The sequence below is a fragment of the Rattus rattus genome, chromosome 6 (assembly GCF_011064425.1).
Source record: "Rattus rattus isolate New Zealand chromosome 6, Rrattus_CSIRO_v1, whole genome shotgun sequence".
NCBI lineage: Eukaryota > Metazoa > Chordata > Mammalia > Rodentia > Muridae > Rattus > Rattus rattus.
The window spans coordinates 13,681,449-13,707,176 of NC_046159.1; the positions used below are offsets into that span (position 1 = coordinate 13,681,449).

The 25,728-nt window shown below is 44.6% G+C and overlaps 1 protein-coding gene across 3 annotated transcripts in view; it reads left to right on the plus strand.

Moving 5' to 3' along the window:
• Positions 1 to 25,728, plus strand: part of Grin2b (glutamate ionotropic receptor NMDA type subunit 2B) — a 503,512-nt gene that overhangs the window by 413,882 nt on the left and 63,902 nt on the right. The window contains exons 10-14 of one of the 3 annotated variants that reach the window (XM_032905524.1): positions 8,786 to 8,946; positions 10,680 to 10,867; positions 13,271 to 13,509; positions 16,003 to 17,437; positions 18,238 to 18,423. In XM_032905524.1, the coding sequence (XP_032761415.1) occupies positions 8,786 to 8,946; positions 10,680 to 10,867; positions 13,271 to 13,509; positions 16,003 to 17,437; positions 18,238 to 18,260 (2,046 nt within the window). In that variant the 3' untranslated portion in view covers positions 18,261 to 18,423. Of the gene's footprint in view, positions 1 to 8,785; positions 8,947 to 10,679; positions 10,868 to 13,270; positions 13,510 to 16,002; positions 18,424 to 25,728 lie in introns of those variants that run through there. The other 2 variants (XM_032905525.1, XM_032905523.1) reach the window with 2 other exon arrangements.

Consider the following 25,728-nt stretch of genomic DNA (forward strand, 5'->3'; position numbering starts at 1 on the left):
CACTGATGCCCACATTTCAAAATAGAAGAGTTCGAGCTGGAACAGCCCGTCATGCCTTGAGGCAGTACATACACATTGCGTTTCAGAGTTACCTTGTCCTCCACTGTTACAGACTGTACATACACATTGCATTTCAGAGTTACATTGTCCTTCACTGTTACAGACTGTCTGCATGGCACACCTTTTCCACATTTACTATGTTATCATCTCCTTTCTTTTAATTTTTGTTTGTTTGTTTTGGTGGGCTCCCCACCCTAGCTTTTGAAACAGAGACTTGTATATAGATGCCAATGGCAAGTGGAAATACATGGGAGCAAGCAGTATGGTGGTTTGGTTTAATACTCCTGGGTAATGAAGAATGATTAAAAGTCAAAACTATGGGAAGAGAGAACAAGTCATCGAGTGTCAGGACCAGGGGAGGTCTATAAAGGAGTAACCTGAGGGAGTTTTCTTGGATGGTGGAATTATATTTGGGTCTTGAAAGTGCTGGTGACAAGACCTAAGGTAAGGTTAAGATCCATAGACATGCTCATCAATGATGATAATGAGTCCTGAAGTCAATGGTTTGGAAGAACTGTGAAGAGTGGAGGGTAACGACATTAATAGGGGTGGTGAGCAGAATTCAGGGTAGGTAAAGAGGGCCACTGTAGAGTTCTCATCAGTACACAGATGGCATGAAGAACCCACCGATCTTTTTTTCCTGAGGGCCTAGAAGGGCTGAGTGGCATTGATTCTCTTTGTGATTCAAATGTAGAATCAGAAGTCATGGTATGAATTATTTATGTGTGGGATTGTCACGCTCTGAAGACAAAAGCCCCCAGCTCTCTCATCACAAGCAGGATAGCCATGAGCAAAGTGTCCAGTTTGCAGCTCCTCAAGGTCACAACTCTGGTTTGCACAAATCAGCATATGCTGAGTGGACAGACTGAAGGAGAAGAGCCAGTTTCAGGCTGCTCTATACCGTGAAAGGCACTTTCCCAACCCCTTCATATCAGTAGAGCTACTGCAGTTGATCTCCTGTTAGCCTCCTGAGGACAAGTGACAGACCACTGAGCGAAAGGTCTCAGGCTCAGAACAGCAGCCTGAACAACAGAGGCCATATGTCCTGAGGAGATCTGTGGTGTTGGTTTCAGAACTTCCTCTTTCCAGTGGCCCTAAAGAATTCACAAACGGCTTTTCACTTTCCCATCAGGAAACTAACCAGGTTAGTGGGGAGTATGGAACCCCCCCCCCGACACACACACACCACACCATTGAAAACTCTACTTCCCTCTTTACTGCTTCAATCTGTCCCCCTTCAGGAAGCCTGCCAGGAAGCCTGGCCTGGCATCTGTTCTTATTTGAAATTTTAATAGTTATGGTACCACTAGGGTCTTTTGTATTCAGCCATTGTGATGCATGCAGCCATCTTTTGTGGTCGTGAAGGATATTTGAACATATTGATTATCTTTCTGTTGATGTTATGAAGCATCATGACCAAGGCAACTTGTGAAAGAAAAGTTGATTTTGGCTTATGGTTCCAGAGGGTCGGAGTCCATGGGAGCAAGATAGAGGCAGCAGGTAGGCATGGAGGTTAGAGAAGGATGCTGAGAGCTCACACGTGGACCACACGCACAAGGCAAGGACAGAGAGGAGGACTGAAGAGGCAAGAGGATCTTAGCTCAGAAACCTATCCTCAGTGACATCCTTGAGGAAGACCACAGCTCCTAACCCTCCCTAAAATAATGAAAGACCATTTCAATGTGGAAACCTATGAGGGGCAAGCTGCTACAAAATGTCCCTGAAGTTCCACCTTGTTTTCGTTTCCTACCCCACCAAAGTGCCAAGTCTCTCCTCAGAGCTCAGGTCCCCTTCAACTCCCGTCTCTTCAATATGTTCCTTCCAGGCTGGGATATGTGCTGGTGACAGAGGACTCTTTTTAACACAAAACCCCAGTTTTGTCATTCTGACAGAATCATTCAGTTACCTCTAGTGACAGTGGGTGTGATCATAGCTAGAACCATGTTAACAATAACAAGTAACTCAGTATGCTCATCATGTGCCAGGCACTGTGCCACTACACTTCTCAGGGAAACTAGGTGAATACTGGGTGCATAGATATACTCTACAAGTCTGGGGCACAGAGAAGGCGAGTTGTACAAAGTCTCAGGGCTATCAAGTGGCCGAGCTAGGATATGTAAAGGCTCTCCTGCTTAGCATACCTTAGAGCAGAGGTTCTCAGCCTTCCTAATGCTGCAACCCAGGTAGTGGTGAACCCCCAACCGCAATATTATTTCGTTGCTACTTCATAATTGTAATTTTACTACTTTTATGAATTGTAATGTAGATATCTGATATGTGACCCCCCGTAAAAGGGTTATTCAACACCCAAAAGGGTCACAACTCACAGGTTGAGAACTGCTGCCTCGGCATGAGACCTCTAAACTCTACTGCATAGATCTGGGCTCCTTTTGGGAGCTGGGCTGTTTCTTCCCTCATCCTTCATCAGCCTTCACCTTATAAGACTGAAGGTGTTCACGGTCAGTGGTGGAGCCTGAGCTTTCTCATCCCATAGATATTGAGTGAGTATGGCAATTAGTCTGTCTGTATCGTGCCTTTGAGCAGATCATCCTGTCCAGACATTGCTTTGCCTCTTTGGTCCAAATAGAAAGCTCTTCTGTGTCACCCTTTGAGTTGCTGTTTGCCCTGTGTTCCCACTGACACAGGGTCCTGCTTCTCTGGAGCTCCTATTGCCTTGTTTACTGCCCATCTCACCAGTCTGGACTATTTTTATTGGCAAATTCCTGGGCCTCTTGTATGTCCCACACGTGCTTTGGATGCCTGATCTTACCGAGGTCTCAGCTCAAATGCTACCTTCTCAGAGAAACCAACTAATGACTGCCAGTCAAAGTCAGTCTGTAGTATTACATGGTTTGTCTTGTCTTGAAACATTCCACATTCACCAGTAACCCATTGCTTAATCTAAGCACTGGACCCTCCCTCCTTAGATTCTCAAAGCAAGAAGGGCTTCATTGAGTTTCAATGCCCTAGGGATCATCTGGGTAAAGCCTGGTTGAGTGTGTCTTCTACTTTATGTTACATGAGTGGAATCACCTGATCTTCACTTAAGAGTAGAGCTAGACCTGGCTGGGCTTGAGGGACCAAAATGGCTTTATTGATTTCTCTGGTGTGCTGGCAAGAATGGGTAGAGCAGAGAGAACAGTTAGGGCTGCAGTCAGGAGTACCCACAGGGGCTGTCACCAGTTTGGTGGCCTCAAGACTGGGACTTGACATTGGGCCCAAGAGTAGATATTTAGGACTCCCTATAGACTTAGCGTTCCCTTGAAATGAGGTTCTGGAAGGCCAGCGAAGAGGCTGTAAAAACACATACTGTTTCCCAAGCTCAGAAGTCTCAGGGCAGTGCTTCTGAATCTTTCCATGTTAAGTCACCTGCTCAGCCTAGGAGAGGGAACACAAGCTTCCCTCTTGATAGAAGGAGTGGCAAAATATGTGTGGCCAACTTTAGCCTATCACGTTTAAAGCACACACATGCATATATGTGAGTGTACATCGAAATGCACATATATGTATCTATGCATGTTTGTATATACGTTATCCATCACCCTTCTTTGATATGAGCCTCTGGATCTTATTCTGCAGTGCCAAATCCCCTACACCCAGAACCTTGTCTACACAGACTAAATGCTTCCTGAGTACAAATATAGATGAAAGACTATACAAGAAGATGGGAATGGCAGAAAACACTTACATTTCTGACTCTCCCGGGAGGTTGGCTCCTAGACACAGTGCTTGATTTTTTTTTTTAATCTTTTCTTCATTTCTTAATACAATCCACTCCACTAATAGATGCTAGGTAAATATTTTCCAAATGAACTGATGTATTCTAATTACCATAGATAAAGATGATGTGCTAATTCAACACAATCATAGGTGTTGAATGAGTGTGGCTATTATAACTGGATTAACAGAGCCCTCTACTTAGGAAAATCAACTGACATATTTAGTTGACTGTAAGAAAACAAAGAGGACTAGACCCTACCCCTTGTTCCTCTTTATTTTATTATTTTATTTTATTTTATTTGCTACAAGCTCTATGAGAAACTTTTTCATGGGGTGGTGGCAGCCAAATGGCTCCAAAGTCCAACGGAAGGATCACTTGAAAGTGAGGGTCTTTGCCTGGTCCTTGCATGACTGTCAAGAGGAATTCACGTTAAGGTCATCAAGACCGAGACTGAAGTTGATTCACTGCTCTTCAGGAAGAGCAAGTGAGATTACAATTCTCTTGACTGTTCTGCCTCTGTGTTACCCCTTGTGCTGCTGGGACTTTATAGCCATTGCAAGGAGCAAGTGTTTGATCGGTGGAGAAGGTGGGAGCAAACAATTGTGAAGAAGGGCCTCCCAGGTGACCCCACTTAGCATCACATGACCTCACTCCTCAGGAAGCCGGGACAAAATGACACTCAGCAGCCGCCCAAATGGCAATGGAGAAGCTCAGCTTGTCTTTCACCTTTGCACAGGCCTGGAGCCTTGACCTTTCCAAGACTTTGGTGTCTTCGTCTGGGAAATGGACATGATCCCTGAGGCTTCTCCCCTCCTCTACTTTCATTTCGATAGCTGGATCTGTGTTTTAGCAGTGGTCAAAGGTGATTGATTAAAAAAAAATCTGTTTTGTTTTTTTGAATCACCATTTTGAAATCAGAGTTTTCAAATCTAATTTTTGTTTTCCCTGGCTTATTGAAGTCATAATTTTTAAAATCATGTATAAAGGTCTTCCCTGTTCTAATTTAGATTCCTCATAGTATTCACTTTAATCCCTCTTCCATAGCCCAAAGACCAGCAACTGTCACTTAGGTTAAACAACAGGAGCTTGTACCTCGGGCTGAGTTTTATTACAAGGGTCTTTATTGGAACATCAAGGCATTTGGGAGTTTTCCTTTTCTTCCCCATGGGTCTCCCTAAGCATATTGCTCCCTGTGAATGTGAGTTTTAGTTAAATTCAAGGTCCACTGACAGTTTTAAAGACCTTTTTTTATCTAAACCTCCTATCGAGCTGAACAAGAACTTTCAAAAGAGAAGGCAAGCTTACTCCTTGCATCTGCTCTGGCTAATTCTAGGCCCTCAGACTGGCCTAGTTTCAGGGGCAGATTAGAGGACAAGGCTTTTCAATCTGAGGGAGCACTGCCTCCCTCACACAGGACAGAATTTCATTGCCACAGAAGAACCTAACAGTTTTGAGTTTCCTTACAGTGTTAAGTGCTTTTCTATGTACTCTCTTAGGTATTAAAATAATATTTCCAGGAAAAAAAAAGTTGGAAAGGTGAAGTAACTTGCCTGTGTTCGTGTTCCTACAACAGGCATGAGAAAGGGCTGAATTTAAACCAAATTGCCTCTAAGCTAAATTTCGTCCACATTTCAGTCACTTTGTTTTCTCTGGTTATTTGCTCAGGGATGGTGCCTAAGCGATGTAAGCCTTGTTCTGCTATTACCTAATTTGTTTTTTTTTAAATCGCTTTAATTCATTTTCAGATTCTTCCTCCCAGCTGGCGGCTCACCTTCTCATAATCCTAACTGCAGCTTTTAAAGAGAAGTTCTGAATTCTGTTGACCTTTAATTTATCTTTATTTCCCTCTGCGGGTATATTGGACACGTGATTCATAGTCTTCATCTAACTCCAGCTTACGAAAGTGTTCTCAGACATTTCCTCCTGAAACTTTTACGAGTTGGGCATAGGTGCTATTGATCTTGTAGGGGGAGGAGCAAGGTTCGTTTTGTGCAGGAATGTCTAATTACCTCCATACCATTTGTTGGCAACTAGCTTCTCCTCCACTGAGCGGCCTTCACATTGTCTGTGCGCATACCTGCGGGCAGCTACTCCATTCAGCCAGCCTTCCCCAGTGCATCAGTTTTGTACCGAGGCCATAAGGTCATTGGAGCTCCTCAGGAAGTCCTCAAATTCTCCCAGTGTCGCCTCTCTCTTTCAAAATAGTGTTTGCTCCTCTAGGTCCATTTTTTTAAAATGTTTTATGTAGCCATGGATGTGATTGTAAGATAATATAGACTCTAAACATTGTTTTAGAAGAAAATGAATTATGGTTCAGAGTTAGAAGCGCCTTGGCCTGTAGCTCCATCAGGGAGTGGGAACACTGGGCACTGGGATTCGATTTGGTTAATCAAAAATCATCGCATGCGTGTGCCTTTCATGTATTAAGTTTTTCGAAAATACCTAGCTGGTAATAATTTATATTAGATCTGAATTGGATGTAATTCCAGTTTTTAATAATACCTCAGGAAATATTGTGGGACCCTGCAGTATCTTAGTCAATGTTTGTAGTCATCGTCACTGTCCTAGCAAAGTGCAGACTTACAGATGACGGAGAGTTCATATGACTGCAGGGGACACTACCTCCTGTGCCATCCACTCTGCTTTGCGTTTAGGGGATGGGTTTCCTCACATATCTGAGGACTTCTATTTGACAGTGATGTGTGAAGCATTCTAGTGTCTGTTTCTTTTATTAAAGCACAGCCATACTATAAGCTTGCTCTGTGTCGGGCGCAGTGAGAAGTCATTCTTAATTAGGCCATTGAAAACACTGATGGTATTTGCCATCACTACCCCTGGGTGATAGTGAGCAAATTACCCTCATTGGGTCCCTGTTTTATCATTTGTCCAATGGAAGATTTAAGCTAGTTAGCTTGGAGGAGACAACTCAACGCTAAAATCCTGACATTTTTATGGTTATTTGCTTAAAAATTGTAACCCTTTAAAAAAAAAATAAAGAGAGGCCATTAATGGCACAAAGTGTGCTGATCTGCTGATCGCAAAAGAAGTGTTTTCCAGTTGGAAAGTCTGTTTCTGATGTGGCATGTAAATATCCCAACCACAGCAGCATGTGACTCTGACTCGACTCTCAACTGTGGCTGACAGGAGCAGCTACAGTGGCTGTAATGCCTCCTTGTGCTATGAGAATCTGTAGCCCATGAAGCCCTCACATTCTAAGAAGGAGAAGAATGGCCACAGAACGTGGGCTATTTATAAAGTTCAGTGGTGCCCCCCGGGCTGGTGGGCTAGGTTTTCAAATACAGCTCCAAGTAACAGGTAATTGAAACCAAGAGCACTTTGAACACCTTCCGTGTCCTCTCTACACCAAGACACAACTTTATGCACATATTCTGTGCCGTCTCAGATGTTCTTACAGACAGGAACACGAGGTAGCCTGCCGTTTATCAGCAAAACAAAACCAAAATGAACGTGAATTTAGAACAACATGGGACCAATTACTGAGCTTCTCCTGTATTAGTTTGCTTTCTACTGCTGTCATAAAGGCCATAACCAAAGGGAATGTGGGAAGAAGGGGTCATTAGTTTTACATGTGCCAATCACAGTCCATCAACGAGGGAAGCAAAGGTAGGAACTGAAGCAAAAACCATAAAGGAATGATGCTTACTGTCTTGCTCTCCATTTCTTGTGCAGGACCACCTAGTGTAGTAAACCAGAGCCTCCCACATCAATCATTAATCAAGAAATGCCTTATAGACTTGTCCCCAGTACAATCTACTGCAGGCATTTTCTCATTTAAAGACCTTCTAACCGAGTGACCTGGGTTGTGTCAGGCAACCCTGTGGTGTGTCAGGTGCTGGGCTAAGTACTTGGTTTGCTTTCTTGAAAAGCGGGCATCATTAACTCCTTGTTATGGAAGAAGAAATGGTCCATCTTTTCTGTCAACAACCACAGTCATTAAGTAGTAAGTGGCAGAGCTGGTCATCACATCCGTTTTAACCTCAAGGTTAAACTATTAATGACCACGTGAAAGTCTAGTTCTCAGTGCTTAGCCTGTAGACTTAGGGAGTCATTGCATTTATAGTATGAATCTAGTACTCGAAACCAGAATAACGAGTAATGGGGGATCATTTGGGTGTCAACTTGATAGAAGGAAGAATTCACAGGAGGTTTTCCGAGGCAGTTGCTTTGAGCTATATTTTAAAATGAAGGACACGAATTGGCCCAAAGAGAAAGGTGAGTTTGTGTTAAGGAGATGGATTTGATGAGGCCGTGGAAATCCAAATGGTCAAATTATGTGCTTGGGAGACATCATTAAGACCCGACTCATTGCAGGGTAAGAGCTAGGAGTAATGCTGATGTCATAGGGACAGAATCCAAGAAATTTTATTTCTGGTGCTAGGAACTGGAGATACACTCTCAGAAGTTAAGCAAGAGAGGGAACATAACTAAAATGACATGGAATTTATGAGTTCTCCAATAGCCGTTTTAGGATCAACAGAATTTTGAGTGCTTTGAAGGGCAAAAGAAAATTTCTTAGCAAAATATATTCAATATTCAAACATCTTCGTGACTGTAATGCTATTTGACCTTAATTGTACATGGACAATGTGTTTGGGCCTCTGAATTAAGAGGCCTGGGTACAGATTTTAGACAGTTTTTGGAAATAAAAGTGACTAATCTACCACAAAATATATCGCACCACTTTCAGGCCCGTCATCACTGCTATTGTGTTGTATGCACAGAAGGAACACATGGGGTTATGGATTAAACTCTGGGCTGTGCAAATAGAAATCTCTCAACAATACGTATTAAATTGAGTTGAACTGAAGTCCACTTCCAGAAGGCAATTACTGCTCCTGACTGAGGGCTAATGTGTTTGGTGAATTATAGTTCCTTTCCATTATAAACTCACTAATGCTGACTTAATGTCTCTTCACATTTTTCTAAAGCATTTCTTCTTTATTCTGTCTCTGTCTGTCTCCCTCTCTCTCTTTCTCTCTCCAGTTCCAGAGACCTAATGACTTCTCACCCCCTTTCCGCTTTGGGACTGTGCCCAATGGCAGCACAGAGAGGAATATCCGTAATAACTATGCAGAAATGCATGCCTACATGGGAAAGTTCAACCAAAGGGGTGTAGATGATGCATTGCTCTCCCTGAAAACAGGGTAAGAACGGCCTCCAAGCTCAGAGTGATATGTTTCTCACATCCATTAGACACAGATTGAACTGGAATCATACTCATTAAGTCAAAGACGTGTTTCCAAGTCAAATTTGATGGCATCATTCCAACCATTGTACAAGAGTTCTTGCTTTTATGTACCAACCTGCAAATTGTTTTCTGCTTGCATGAATGTGGCCCTGGAGTGGAAAAGAAACAGATCGAGAACTAGAGAGGAAGAGTGAAGGAGAGGTCATATATGTTACACATGAGCTACAGTCTCAGAGGTGTAACAGACAGTTCTAGTGTCTATGGATAAGGGGGAAGTGAAACAAGAAGTGTGCAAAACTTTGTAAATGGTAGCAAGTAGGAATGTGTTGATTGATTGATCCCCAGTTTCCACTTTGATTGTCACTTCTCATAGCCATTCTCTTTACCCGGAGTGTGTTTGTTCACAAGCTGTTGTTGTAGCTCTCCGGACACACTCGTCCTTTTGTTGGAGAAAGCCAGAGCTGGGAAGACTGACCAGCACTTGAGCATTATAAACGTTGAGATTTGGAGGCTAATGGGTCCTTCATCTGTTTCCCTCTGTTCTATGGTGACGGTGGACTCCTCTGTCTGCCTTTGCTCAAGGTTTCCAAGTACCACCTAGATTTGTGGCCATTTAGAATGTGGTGGCATTCAATCTCACTGCTATGAACAAAGTCACAACAGGTTTCAGAAGACGGGATCTGAGGTTAGGGCAGGAGTGCTCTGGGTACCCCAAACTGTAGGATACCCATAGTTCTCAGTTATACCAGGTGTTTGGTGTTTGGGCATGCGGCCAACCTACATTTTATACGGTGCATTTTATGAAATGTCCTGTTGTTTGTCCTGTCAAAAAGGCCTTGGCTTTTTGTTTTATGGGATTTTTTTTTCTTTTCTAATTTCTTGAGGCGTGACAAAGCTCCGTAGCCTGTAACTGTTCTGGAAGGTTGCATGCCCTGTTCGCTTTCATCCCTGTTACTTGCATGGCTTTATCTGAGCTGCTCCCTCAGCCTTTCTGCGTGGAAATGCTTGGAAAGAGTGGTGCATGCCTTCTTGCTCTTAGCCCCCTCTCTATGCATCCCTTCTTTACAAAGCTCAATGCCTCACGAGATGTGCATGTAGGCTTAGGAATTTGGAAGACCTCGGTCCTTCTGTGTGTTTCCTTCTCTTGCACTGCTTCGCATTGGCTCTCTCACCCTCAAAGCAGAGTCAAAAAGCACAAGAGAATGTCGAAGGCTTTCTGACCACTAAAATAGCCACATATCTACCGAAATATATACACCTACACTCTCCCCGATTCTGGACTGTAATGAGCTGAGAAATGAAAAATGTTATATAAAGCTCACCCGTTCTATTTGTTATCACTGTGGTGCTTACTTTTCATTATTTCTGTTATTATTTTTATTGATTCCTTTTTACTCCTTCTCCTTTTCTGACACAGCTTATGAGTTGGCCTTGGGCCCAACTTACATTCTTATCATTCCTGGTGGGAGGGGGGAATAAAAGAAACAACTCCTTTCAACCTGAAGTCCCATCAAGAGCAGCCTGGGATTCAGGCTTTAGACTCTGACAATAGTCCGACTTGAGCCCTACTGTGGACCAGTCCTCCACATAGCTTCCGCAACCCTACCACTTCATACTAACGGCCTAGTAGGTAGTATTGCTGTGTAATTTCCTCCTTGCTATTTGTTGGTTCGCTTCTTTCTTGTGCAGGAAGCTTGATGCATTCATCTATGATGCAGCCGTGCTTAACTACATGGCTGGAAGGGACGAAGGCTGCAAGCTGGTGACCATTGGCAGTGGCAAGGTCTTTGCTTCTACAGGCTATGGCATTGCTATCCAAAAAGACTCCGGCTGGAAGCGCCAGGTGGACCTCGCTATCCTGCAGCTGTTTGGAGATGGTGAGTTAAAGAAAGGGGGAGTGTTCACTTATTTGGCCTCAGTCAATAACTATTCTGAAACAGCAACCTTTATCCTCTATGTATCAAAAACAGCATGTCCTTGCAGGATATGGTAAGATTGGAGAGCACAGTTTAGATTCCTAGGGCCACCATAACAAATGACAGGAATGGAGTGATGTAAACAGTTACATTCATTGTGTTGAAATTCTATGAGTATCAATAGAGTTACCTTCACTTGGAAGTCATGAGGAAGAATCCTCTGTGTGCTTGTTGCATCGCCTTCAGGGGCTCTTCTTGGTGCTTTCTTCTTATTGGTTCTACTAGGTGTTCTTTGACCTGTCAAAGCACCACTCAGATCTGGACTTTCAGTCTACCTGGGTGAATGTCTTTCTTCTGTAGTCATCTCTCTCTCTCTCTCTCTCTCTCTCTCTCTCTCTCTCTCTCTCTCTCTCTCTGCATCCACCCTTTTCTTCAGGACAATCACATGAAGTTAGGGGCCTTCCGTGTTCCAGTGTGACTTCACTGTAATTAACTACATCTGCAATGACCTAATTTCAAAGTCACACCCTAAGCTACCAGTTTAGGGTTTAATATGTGAATTACAAGGAGACATACTTTGACCTGCGCTGGGTAGAGACGAGGGAAGGGATTAAAGTAGTTGGTGACAAGGGTTCATTTGAAGATTGTGTGGGACATTGAAACCTTCAGGAATGAAGTAGGCTACAGTTAGATGTTCCAGATGACACCCTACATGTGGCACAACACCAGACAGATGTAGGGCAGTGCTCTTTCTAGCCCTGGAGAAATGAAAGAGAAATAGATGTGTGTCTGTTGTCGCATCCTTCACTCTGTCCTGCCATGATATTCTGGCTGAAGAGGTAGGTGGAGGGCAAGGACCCTCAGATGTAGATACCAGAAGGCACTTCCCATGTCTTTCTGGTGATGAGCTGACCACCGAGAAATGTATCTCACCCAACCACTGTCTTCTGCATTTCTCTTCATATCATTGGCCAAAGCACTCTACCCACAATCCTCACACACAAACTAATCTACATATAAATGAGCTTAACTCTGCATGGTTCCCCTGTCCATTGGCCATGTGGGTCTGTCATTTAAGGTTGTAGGACATTTTCTGTTTGGGAAAATATTAGAGACAAAAGCCCAAGGGTAAGCTCTCAGACTCCATCAGAATCTGGCTACTACACTAGTTAGAAAAGGCACTGTTGAATCAAGAAAAGTGAGTGGATTCCTATAAGGAAGAATAGGGGTTTGTAGCTGGAGTGTTGATAAGCTGTGCAGATATATCCAGTAGTCACAGCCAAATGGATCCAGATTCTATTACTGGGCAGGTCAGTAGAGAAGATTTGGGGTTTCATTGTGCTATTAATGCAAAATTTTACCAAACCAGAATTTCATTCCTGTGAATTAGTGAAATTCTAAAGTAGATACTTGTTTTCTTTTTTGTTTTTTTGTTTGGTTGGTTTGGTTGGTTTGTTTTGTTCTTGTTTTTTTGTCTGAGATTTCTACATTTCTACTCTCTAGTGTCCAGCGATAGTAGGTAAGAGTCTGACACAACTGGAGAAGTCCGTGTCCCTTTAAGCAAAGTTGAGAGGAGGCAGGTTGGGCTGGTCATGTTTCATTCCAGCTCCCTCCTCTTTTGGGTTTCATATTTTTCTCTATAAGACATCTGTAATTCTGAGAGACCATAGACGTTTGACCTCTCTTTCAATCTCTTTCTATCTCCCCTCCCTCAATCTAATCTGCTCTGTATAATTCCAAGAGATTTTACTCGTTTGATTATGTTATCCCCATTGTCTATAAAGTAAAGGACAAAGTGTTTAAACTCAGAATTCCTTTACTAAGCTTTCTTTCATGACGGTTACTCTGCTTGAACTGTTTTTCTTGCCTCTCCATAAATGAGCATCTATTCCCCTACGTCTTCCTCGGTGATTATGCTACACCTTCAGGCTGGAATACCTTTAGATATAATATAAATTAAAATCCATCCCTACTCTCAACTTTGTGTCCCCCTCTCCCCTTCTCTCGAACACACATCAAAACCCATTGACTGCTTTGCCCGTGAACTGTTCTCACTAATTTGAATTCTTGTTCCTTGCATGGCATATTGTGTACAATACCAAGCATTGAGCTGCCAGTTTATACTGGGTAAAGGAGAGCCACAGGAAGTCCCATGTCCTTGCATTACCTGTAGTTCCAGTCATTATATTTCCTCTGAATGCTTAGGGATGTGTTGATGAGTTAAGATGAAATGGTATTAATAAAAAGTATTCTTTTTCTCCCTTTGTGTTTGTCCCTTTCTGCCATGTTTTTATGCTCTCCTTCCACTCCTACCCTTCCCCCGCCCCACCTCCTTTATCCGTCTCCTTCTTGTCCTCCTTCTAGGGGAGATGGAAGAACTAGAAGCTCTCTGGCTCACTGGCATTTGCCACAATGAGAAGAATGAGGTGATGAGCAGCCAGCTGGACATCGACAATATGGCGGGTGTCTTCTATATGTTGGGGGCAGCCATGGCCCTCAGCCTCATCACCTTCATCTGTGAGCATCTGTTCTATTGGCAGTTCCGGCATTGCTTCATGGGTGTCTGTTCTGGCAAGCCTGGCATGGTCTTCTCCATCAGCAGAGTAAGTGTTTTGGTCAAGATACTCAGAGCTTGCTAAAGACAGTTCAGCCTTCTCTGTGCTGAGCAGTGAGACCCAAGAGGGTGCTTGTTCTACCCCTACGTAGCTAAACCATAAAGCCAGATCATGGCCACTTCCCCAAGAGTCTGTGTGAAAGAATTTCAAGTGTTTCTAAGATGGGTGGTGTTATATTCCTTCCTTCGGTTTTAGACTCAGACGTTTGATTTTCTATCAAAAAAAAGGCAGCTCTTCCGAAATAGAAAATTTGACTTTCCCCCACTTGCCTCTTACATCACCAGGATTCTGTATTGATTCTGTATAGGCTGCATTAATCAATTGATCCTTTGGGGTGGGAATCCTATTTTTTCTTAAATAGTGGAGTGTCACATAACTTATTCTAACACACAAAGGCATATTATTGGTGTTTTTACTATTCCTGTATTTTAACCACATATGAAGTAAGTGAAATATGCCTACAATAAATACCAACACTGGGAGAGACTGCAGCAGAAGGATCGTGTGTGTGTGTGTGTGTGTGTGTGTGTGTGTGTGTGTGTGTGTATTACATATATACATAACATCTGAAAGAGCCTAACAGAAACCAAGTCTTGATTCTCTCTCTCTCTCTCTCTCTCCTCTCTCTCTCTCTCTCTCTCTCTCTCTCACACACACACATACACACACACACACACACACACAGATATATATATACATACACACACACACATATATACATATATATACACACACACACACACACACACACACATACATACATACATATGAAACTTACTTTAAAGGAGCAAGACTCCAGGCCATTCTTTGTTTAGAGGTCACCTTCATTTTCAAAGTGAGGTATTAGGAAAACAAATATATAAACGTCGGGTCACAGAGGGAAGTTTTTAAAGAGTAGAATTCTTTTGATTTTGTTGACATAGTTTTGGGGACTCACGCATGGAGTGGTAAACTCAAATATCCTTTTAGGATTGAGGATTGAGCTGCAGCTATGACTCAAATAGAGTTATGAAAGAAAATGGGTTTCTCATCGAACTGTCATTTTCTGATCATTTTCCTGCAGTGTTTTAGGGACAGGGAACAATTTCTCCATTTCCTCTCTAGCTGTCAGTGAGTTCAGGTCATTCAGTCATGTAAGAACAAGAGAAAGGAACCTGTGGGACTCCTGGTCCCTGGGCCATAGGCTCCATTATTCAGCACTTCCCAGAGGCCAGAGAGGTGAAAGAAAAGAAATCTTACTTGTGGCCCTCTGACATGGACTCTCTCTTCACAGAAGAGGGCACTTAGCAGTCCCTCCTGGTCACTGTCAAGAGGTCAGAAGTAAGAAGCAGAAAGGGAGTAGAGTCCCTTCTAGGAAGACCTTGTGTCTCACATGGCCTACCACTGCTCATTCACATGGCTACCATTTTCCTTCAGACTTTTTCTCTTCTCAGTCCTGCCCATTCAGTTAGCATTCTTTCCTAGATTAACCTTCTTGTACATAAAGACACAGTTTAAAGCCACTTCTTTGTCTACCTTACCTTGCCAGGGAGAAAGTCCCAAATCAGTTTGCCTTTCACGGGAGCTTGTGAGCGACAAGCAGTAGGTTGACATGACTTTAGATGTGGGGAGACTGTCAGCCCAGGGAAGCAACCTAGCTTTTCTCATGGATGCTGTTCTTCTGTGCCCTGGATAAGTAGCTGTTTGCCTGGTGTTCTTCATCAATACTAATCTGATAGGACATTAATTATTTATGATAATATTGACTATAAAAAAGAAACCAAGGGCTAAAGGGTGAATAAAGGAGAGTCCTCAACAAGGGAGTTATTTATTCATATTGAGCTCTTGATATTTGTCCCAAATTTTTTCCCTCCCACAGAGTAGGCCACAGCAGTAGAAAATCCTTCTTTGACCCCAGGGCTTTCTAACTCTCTGTGTGAATTCGCTTCATGCTTAGCTACAGAACAACATTGCTCCCTTGTTATTTGCTGATCAAAATTCTAAAAAAAAAAAAAAAAAACACCATGTTCAAAATCAGTCAGAGCCAGGAACAAGAAGCCATTGTGAGCAACCTCAGAAGGGCGTGGCCAAGCAGAGCTCAGTGGTCCTGGCATCTGTGGAGAGAGGCCCTGTGCTTCCACTATTCTGATTCTACTTCTTGCCCTATGATTACAGCATGGGTTCTTTTACAGAATGTAACACTCTGGGTCCTAAACAGGAAGGAAGGCCAAGATAGATCATGTGTGGAGTTGAGGCACAAGTGCCAGGTGATCTATTTTTTCAAGTCCCCTGGTATGATCACGCCCCTCTCCGATGGCAGATTGTGACCATTAGCTTGTGAGATGATCCGAGACACGTTCTCGGTGAATGCAGCACACTGCCTGCCTCACCATTCTCCTATCTTTGTCTCACCTCGTTAGACCCTCAGGTGGTAGGTCACTGTTGTTTACCTTGCGTTTGGGTTTCTCTGGACTCAGTGTGTACCATCCTATGTCCCTTCAGGGTATCTACAGCTGTATCCATGGGGTAGCCATAGAGGAGCGCCAATCCGTGATGAACTCCCCCACTGCCACCATGAACAACACCCACTCCAACATCCTACGCTTGCTCCGCACGGCCAAGAACATGGCCAACCTGTCTGGAGTAAACGGCTCCCCTCAGAGTGCCCTGGACTTCATCCGCCGAGAGTCCTCCGTCTACGACATCTCTGAGCATCGTCGCAGCTTCACGCATTCAGACTGCAAGTCGTACAATAACCCACCCTGTGAGGAAAACCTGTTCAGTGACTACATTAGCGAGGTAGAGAGAACATTTGGTAACCTGCAGCTGAAGGACAGCAATGTGTACCAAGACCACTATCACCATCACCACCGGCCACACAGCATCGGCAGCACCAGCTCCATTGACGGGCTCTATGACTGTGACAACCCACCCTTCACCACCCAGCCCAGGTCAATCAGCAAGAAACCCCTGGACATCGGCCTGCCCTCCTCCAAACATAGCCAGCTCAGTGACCTGTACGGCAAGTTCTCTTTCAAGAGTGACCGCTACAGTGGCCACGACGACTTGATTCGATCAGATGTCTCAGACATCTCCACGCACACTGTCACCTATGGGAACATCGAGGGCAACGCAGCCAAGAGGAGGAAACAGCAGTATAAGGACAGTCTGAAGAAGCGGCCAGCCTCGGCCAAATCGAGGAGGGAGTTTGATGAAATCGAGCTGGCCTACCGTCGCCGACCACCCCGCTCCCCAGACCACAAGCGCTACTTCAGGGACAAAGAAGGGCTCCGAGACTTCTACCTGGACCAGTTCCGAACGAAGGAGAACTCGCCTCACTGGGAGCACGTGGACCTGACTGACATTTACAAAGAACGCAGTGATGACTTCAAGCGAGATTCGGTCAGTGGAGGTGGGCCCTGTACCAACAGGTCTCACCTCAAACACGGAACGGGCGATAAGCACGGAGTGGTAGGCGGGGTGCCTGCTCCTTGGGAGAAGAACCTGACCAATGTGGATTGGGAGGACCGGTCTGGGGGCAACTTCTGCCGCAGCTGTCCTTCCAAGCTGCACAATTACTCCTCGACGGTGGCAGGGCAGAACTCGGGCCGGCAGGCCTGCATCAGGTGTGAGGCCTGTAAGAAAGCTGGTAACCTGTACGACATCAGCGAGGACAACTCCCTGCAGGAACTGGACCAGTCGGCTGCCCCCGTGGCTGTGACATCCAACGCCTCCAGCACCAAGTACCCTCAGAGCCCGACTAATTCCAAGGCTCAGAAGAAGAATCGGAACAAACTGCGCCGGCAGCATTCCTACGACACCTTCGTGGACCTGCAGAAGGAGGAGGCCGCCTTGGCCCCACGCAGCGTGAGCCTGAAAGACAAGGGCCGATTCATGGATGGGAGCCCCTACGCCCATATGTTTGAGATGCCAGCTGGTGAGAGCTCCTTTGCCAACAAGTCCTCAGTGCCCACTGCCGGACACCACCACAACAACCCCGGCAGCGGCTACATGCTCAGCAAGTCGCTCTACCCTGACCGGGTCACGCAAAACCCTTTCATCCCCACTTTTGGGGATGACCAGTGCTTGCTTCACGGCAGCAAATCCTACTTCTTCAGGCAGCCCACGGTGGCAGGGGCGTCAAAAACAAGGCCGGACTTCCGGGCCCTTGTCACCAATAAGCCAGTGGTGTCAGCCCTTCATGGGGCTGTGCCAGGTCGTTTCCAGAAGGACATTTGTATAGGGAACCAGTCCAACCCCTGTGTGCCTAACAACAAAAACCCCAGGGCTTTCAATGGCTCCAGCAATGGACATGTTTATGAGAAACTTTCTAGTATTGAGTCTGATGTCTGAGTGAGGGAAGAGAGAGAGGTTAAGGTGGGTACGGGAGGGATAGGGCTGTGGGCCGCGTGGTGCGCATGTCATGGAAAGAGTCGGGGGTGAACTTGGCTCCCATTCGCTTTTTCTTCTTCTTTTAATTTCTCTATGGGATCCTGGAGTTCTGGTTCCTTACTGAAGGCAACCCTCGTGGCCAGCACCATTTCTCCTCCCTCGCGCAGTTCTCTCCTTCCCACATCTGTCCACCATTCCTGTTTCCATGAGAGAATAGAACGGGGCCTCAGTGTGGGAGGATGGAGAGGAGACCAAAGCGCTGCCTGTGTGCTTCTTCCTAGCGCAGAAGGGCTCTTAGCGGTTCACTTTGAGCGAGGCTTTCCTGATGCTGCTCTCTTTGTTCAGGTGAGGAAGCGAAGGTGTTCTGAGGAAGGCCATTGAACCTCCTGCTCATAAGAGAGAAGAGGCTTTCACTGAATTCTTGCCGCGTGGTTGACATCTGCAGAGGGACCATGTACCGAGCAGAGGGCAGGAAGTCATTGTGTATATATAAGCCAAAAAGATAAATGAAAATCTTCTTCAGCTCCAGAAGCCTCGTGGGTGGTGAACCAAGGGGGAAGGCCATTGGTTCCGAACGAAGTAGGTAGTTCAGTGCTATGGCGTCCCATGATGCATTGGAAGCAAGTGCATGGGATTGTGCGTGCACATCTGTCCATGTACGATTGCACCCACATGTAGTCAGGTGCCTCTGAGTATAGAGAATGAAACCTGGACTGGCTGCTTCCTTTCACACATGTAAGCAATGTGCTTGTTTTTTGGCTTATATATAAACCGATGTCACAGGTTACCCCAATTTGGGCTATCTCTCCTTTTTTCCTTCTTGAGTGAAGGTAGAGGTTATGGAAAAGAGAAGGATTTGTGTTGCAGAAAAGACAACAGAAGGGAATGAACAGAACTGAAACAACCCTACAAAATAATGTATCAGTAGTTGGCCTATGCTCTCCGTCAGCTTGAGCAAAGAACTTTTCAGTAAGGCTTAAGGGAAATTAAAACAGCTATGAGTCCTTTATCCATCCTTAGAGTTGAGGTTCCAAAAAGCTCCTCTAGTCATTTAGCCCCTTAACTGGCTGAGGTTTCAGGGAGAGTTCGTCGTATAAAGGCTTTGAAGAAGAGAGTCGTTATGGTAGGGTAAGGGAGAGAGGGGGTGTTTTTAGTCATTTACGGTAGGGTAAGTGAGAGAGGGGGATGTTTTCAATGCTTTGATCCCTTCTTACTTAACCTAAAGCTGAAAGAGCAAGCAAAGTTCCCCCAGGGTTGGAGATAAGTCAAGGGGACACACGGGGGGAAGAGAAATGAGCTTGTCCCCAAGGGAACATCTCTGGAAGCCAAAGAGAATGAAGGAGATTGAGAAGCGGGAACCTGGCTCCCTAGGCATGTGACTTGAACTAGTGCAAATGCTTCTGATAGACGCCTTCCTCTCCTGCGACCGCAGTTCCCTCTCAGATTGTACCACTTGACAGTAAATGTACGTGTGAGTGTGTGTGTGTGTGTGTGTGTGTGTGTGTGTGTGTGTGTGTGTGTGTGCGCGCGTGTGTGTGTAAAACTCCAGGGATGGGGGTACTGGCAGGTATGATGCCCCCTTACTTAAAGTTGGAAAATCAAGAAGGGAAATGAATATATGTCACTGCCCATCCTGAAACTTGGGGTAGGGGTGTTCTATGGCAGTCCTGCTGCCCTGCCCTCCCCTCACACAGGGTGGCATCCAAAGAGCCCTGGGTCTGTTTGGAAGCTTGACTGCGGGATCGCCTTGTCGCACACAGGACACATAAACCAGAAAGGTGCTTATCCTCCTCTGGAACGAAGCTGCCATGTCTCTTCACGTCACACCCTCCTGGCCTGCTTCTTGCTTTCCTGGTCGCCCTGCCTCACGGCCTTCCCTCATTCCCATCCTCGACTGCTGTCTCCTACCTTCCTCCTTGGTTTATTTTTTTTTACCTCAGTATCTTTCATTTCAATGCCAACCGAAGGCCTTGTTTTCTTTCTAAAATGAACGTGGGGGCAAGGGGCTGAACCTCTCAACAGTTTGGAGAGAGGAGCGCGGAGTGCTTTATTTTAGGTTCCAGGAAAGACTCTGAGAGAGGACAGAGGGCGTGAGGCATCTCCCAGAGGAAGAAGGAGAGGGGCCATAGAAACATTGCTTCACTCTGGCTCTGTCCAAGGGCCAGGGCTCATCCCCCACTCTTCCTCTTACCTCACCCTTTAAAATTTAAAAAAAAAAAAAAGTAAAAAACAAAAGGAAAAAAAAAAAAACGAACCAGCTAACTAGCGAACAGCAATCTAGAAAACAGGGGGCTCTGATGGTCTCCACAGGCCACAGAAATCAAGATGGTGTTTATTTGGTATGTAAATATTTTGTTTTCTAATTAATTTTGTATAGCTAAAGTGTTCTCCTGTGAGTATTCAGGGTGTTGAGCTGGAGGGAGTGGGGTGGGGATGGGAATGAGGGGGGGAACTGTTTCGTTACGGGTTTTCATTTTCAGTTGGGGAATTGTTTGACATGGCCTTTGCTTCAGAGTTTCTGGAAAAAAAAAAGTTAATGGGAACAGAAGCCACTGTGGTGACTAAGCCAGGGGAAAGCCATTCATGTCCATGCCCCGTCTCTGAAACCTGTCTTCCTGCTGATCTGCGAGAAATGAGCGCGCACTTTAACCTGAGTTTTGCTGAGTCTGTATCAGCACTAAGCAAAACTGGGTCTGATTCTTGTCTTTTAGGGAGACCATAGGAAACCATCAACCTGTCGAAAACAAGCTGGTGGCATCAGATTTTTCCCCCTGTCAGTACCTGGGCTTACAAAGGTTCCCCAAAAGGGCTTGAAAAAGAATTGAGGTCCAGTTACCTCCCATTCTTGGCATGGCTGAGAGATTTCAGGAAGCGAGTATCTGAGGAATCTCACAGCAGCCTTCTCTGATGCTCAACGATCATCTTACCATTCTGGTCCTTCATCCTCTGGTACCCCAGCTCTGAGCACCCCACCCCTCTACCTCTGCCTACCTGTAGAAATGACCACTTCAGGCACACCCAAGAAATCTCCACTAATTCTACTTAAACATGTGGTTTTAGGCTGTAGGAGGATAGCAGTGGATACGAGGGTCTTACAGACGTATATGCTTTTCTATAACAGGTCACCAGATTCCCTCAAAACTAGCAAGGTAACTAAAACTAGTTTTAGAGGTGGGCAAGTGGGTGTGTGAGGGACAGTATCAATGGTGGCTTTAGAGTTACCTTGTTCTTGTTACTGCCATTAGGAAGGTGCTATTTTGTTCAAGTCAGGTATCCCAAATCTGATTTGGGGCTAACCAGACAAATAGAATTTCTTTCACTGGATTGTTGACTTTGTGAAAGATAGCAGTTCTCTCTCTCTCTCTCTCTCTCTCTCTCTCTCTCTCTCTCTCTCTCTCTCTCTCTCTCTCCCCTCTCTCTCTTTCCTAAATTGATATGCCCAGCATACTGCATTTTCTCCCCTATTCTCCTACCATCAGAGACTGTCAGCTGGGAAATTTAACTATTCTAAACCCCTTATTTGGCCTCAATTGATCATCTCTCTCCAACTGGATACTGGAATTGGGACCAAAGTAAGGTCTTCATGGCCTGCTACAGAACGAATAAGAAAATTAAGTCTGTCAAGCTTTAGATGTAAAACTCCATAACAGCAAGTCAGTAGAATACTAAGAATTCAGCAGCCGTTCCCATCTCCATTACTGATGGATATGGACCAAGACCCAATCCATCCAAAACTGTGAGGTTCTGCAGAGCCCTGAGAGCATTCTATGTTCCATGGTGTCCTTCAGAATCCATGCTTTCTCTCATGAGTGCTACCTTCCATTGTGGAAGTGGGTTGATGGGTGTGGTCCCACATCACTCCTTTGAGTGGCAATGCTGTTCCATCAGCATGTCCAGAGACCTCAACAACCTGACCCTTGAATTTGCCTGAGTGAAGATGTGCACACCCTTTCGGAGTGCGGCATGTACAATGGACCTCGTTATTAACAAGCTGTCACTGTGTATCCTCAACCAGCACTTGGGAAACATCCCTAATGTGTATTCCCTGGTACTGGCCACAGCCATTTTGTGATTGGGGCAAAAATCCCAGATGATCCCATTAAATGTTGGTGGTGTCAGTAGTGCCCAAACGCATGTGTAAAATAGGCGTCTTCTATACAGTGATGTGAGTACCACTCACCCAGTCTTCCCTGGCCATCAGGAATTGCCCCAGGGAGAATTCTCTGCAGAGTGCTGGTCACCTGCACCTCTCATTTAAGAGCTAGGGTTTCTTTGGTTTGGTTTTTGTTTTGTTTTGTTTTGTTTTTTAAAGTTAGTTCAAGATTTAGGGACAGATTAACTGTAATGTTAGGGCAAAAGCCTTTGGAAAAGCTATTCCTGAACTCATATTGTCATTTTTTTTGTTTGTTTTGGGTTTTTTTTGTTTTGTTTTTTTTGTTTTGTTTTTGTTTTTGTTTTTGTTTGATCTCCGTCTCTAAAAAAAGGCCCTGTCCTTGCTTGGCACCCTGTGTGTGTCTGTTTTGGTGTGCTAGGGATGATTCACATGTGCGCATACATGATGTAACGGCAGTTTATTGGTGAATGTGTTTGGTGTTTCTGGGCATTGTGGCCATATTGTATGTTCCCAAAGCCATATAGAAAATGTGGGATCTGGGGGCCACTAAAGCACATGACATCATCTTTGCTTTCTTCACCTTGGTGTCACAGAGTGTCCTAAGCAATTCTTCAGGGCAAGAGGCACCCTGAGGAGGTCAGTCATGCTAGAGCGGCTGTGGCCTTACAAAAGGCGAATGACCCATGGCTTGCTTTAAGATGTTGGAAGAGACTGCCAACTGCTAGCTTCCCAGACAGACTTCCTCCATTAGGCCTGAGCTGTCCATGAGCTGTCCGTCTGCTGTTGAAATGAAAGTGTTCCCAGGAAGAGTGACATTTTAAGCCATATTAGAGATTTGTACATTTAAACACCTAATCTACATTAGGATTTCTCATTCCTTTTCCTGGGGATAAGCTATAATACGCTAGCAGGAAAAAGCAACCAGAGCATCACGAACCACAGAGCAGGGAGAAAGGAGAAAGGGTCATTTAAGCCATGCCTCATCTCTACCTGTTTAGTTAAGGCCCATGGGAGCCTGGCCTAGGAGTTCTACATGGGAGTTCTCTTCAACACACACTCATGTATATAGTTTATAAACAGCTGAGTTTGACGCCATGTAGGACAGGGAAGAAGTGTGACTTGGGAAGAAGAAGACAGATGCCTCTCCTCACATACAAGACAGAGAGGAAGAGAGCTACAATGAAAAATGGTCATTCATGTTTAGTGTATAATCCATCAGTGTGCTGTAAGAATCACTGAAGAATCTGCCAGTTAACTGACTTGCCTGTATTCTCAACTTTCCTAGTTTCTTTCACCATATCCCCTGTGAAGGAGGCAATTGACCCTCGGGTACTGTTTAACCTACGGGCCTATGATATGGTTGGGTCAGTGCTACAATGCACATTTGTCATTCTGAGGGCTGCTAGTATTGATCCGGGTCTAGGGTTCCATCTAGTTTGAGGAGACATCCATCTATAAGGTACATTGTGCTGCCATCCCAATGCTAACCACATTTGCTCAGTCACGTACTGTCTCTGTGAGTTCTGTGGCTTGGAACATAACCACTCTACTCCCACAACAAAGCCCCAGCCCAAGCCTTCAGTGGAAGTCTGTGCTTTCCTCATACCTTGAGGAGAATGGTGAGGTTCAAGTGCTCTAGGCACAGAAGCAAGGGGAATTGACTTTGAGAGTAGTGAGGACTGGAATGTGTGAGAACGTTAGGAATCTTGAACATTACTCTGCCACTGTGTCCCTGTGCATTGATGTCAGAGCTAATTATCGTGAGCTGCTGGTGAAATTCCACATTTTGCATTTGCTGGTGTGACTGGGCAGGAGGGACGGGGTGTTAGTGGGAACTGAGAGTGGAAAGTCAAGTGGACGTAGAGTTCCTCATAGCCTTGGGGTGCTGCTGTCCAGCATCTGTTTTGGCAAAAGTAAAAGTGATGTTTACTGCAAGGATCAAAGGTACAATGAAGAGGCACAACCCTAAGTCCACTATAAAACTGTTATTTTAAAGAAATGGCTGCGAGCCTGAACCTGAACTCTGTTTATCAGTTAATAATTATTTTACAGTTGTGATTTAAGAGGTGGGACAGAAAAAAAATCAATTGAATAGCTCTACATAAATATGTAAGTTAAAATAAACCAATGTCTGTTGAGCATTTATTATGTCCCTGAGCTAGTGCTGAGAAGCATGTAAAAGTTTTTAAAATGGAATATGTTGTGCTCATGCAGGATATGCAAGTGCATGAGTATTAACCATTTAAACATATGTATTAGGTATATATAAATAGGTGTGCATAAATTTCCGTGATTAGACACACAGGTTTATTTTCTGGTTTCAGAGTTTGCGTCAAAGATATTCATCATGTTATTTAAGAACACCACAGAGATCCAACATTTCTACATCAGAGCCAAGCCCTGGTCACTTCTCGAATTACTACTCCTTCTAGATCTAATGATCAGAAATTCCCTCAGGTCACAGCCTTGCCATTCGTCATTCACCTCAGTGCTAAAGAGACCTAAACTCCCCTTTGAGACCTTTCTGAGGCACACTTGAGACAATAGGGTTCCTCCATGTTGCATTTTTACTCACATCCACAGAGCTGACTGTGTTCATTCTAAAATAAAATCAGACAACCACCTGTAGGAGCAAATCTTCTCTGTTTGATTAGCCTCTTGAATTCCCATTTATCTCTGTTTGTCTCTGCTCTCCCAGTCTCTTCAAATGGATAGCCTTTCTTACATCCACACCCAATGTGGACACTGGCGTCCACACACACATGGCTTCGCGATATAATCTATAATGTGCTACTCACCTACAAACACCAAGCAGCAATATTTCAGTGAGCATCTGGCTGCAAAACCCAACAGCCTTTTAAGTTTCCCTGATTCACACTTAGTCATTAACCTGAGCTAAGCAGCTAGAGGCAAGAGACGGTAAGTTCTGATCCATGTCTTCGCTCTCAGGTCTTCTGTGACTTCCCTGCTTCCTGCTTCTGCTCAGTCCCTCGACTTGGTGTGTATTCTAAGGTTGACTCTCTCCATCTTAGCTCCTTACGATCTTTCTGACTTCCGTAACATTCATGGCTCTGAGCGAATTCAAGTCTTCACTCCTAGACCCTAATTTTCTCTTCCGCTCAGTGTACATATCTCCCTTTAGATTGACTCAAGTCCCTAGATCAGCCCCTTCAAACCATCATAATTATCAGGTCTCCTGGCTGATGGTACCACTGTTCTGTCACCACACTTTAAGGTTTTGCCAAGAAGTTTTGCCTCCTTCATGTTCCCGATTTTGTATATGCAATCAGTTGGCAAACCTGTTGATTCTCACTCTAGAGTTTTTTGTTTTGTTTTGTTTTTGTTTTTTTTTGTTTTTTTTGTTTTTTTTGGCCTCCATTTCTCCTCCTAGCTCTTTCCTCCATTGGCGATGTCTGTGTTGTGTATCATTGTTCTGAGAATTTATATTTTCCTTCACTCTCACAGCTCGCATGTCCTAACTATAGCTAGTGCACATCACCCCTAGCCCCAGAAACAAATTTAATGATCTACCTTAGCAGTGGTTTTCCAACAGGCAGGACTGATGGTCATGTTCCCTTGTGTTGTCCTTGTGTTGTTGACAGGACAGTTAAATTACAAACTTGTCTCTTATTCTTTAGCCACCTAGGTTGTCTTGTATCTTCAACTACTCTTTTCCCAAAATACCCTGCTCCCAACTTTCTTCTCCCAACTCTCTTGCACAA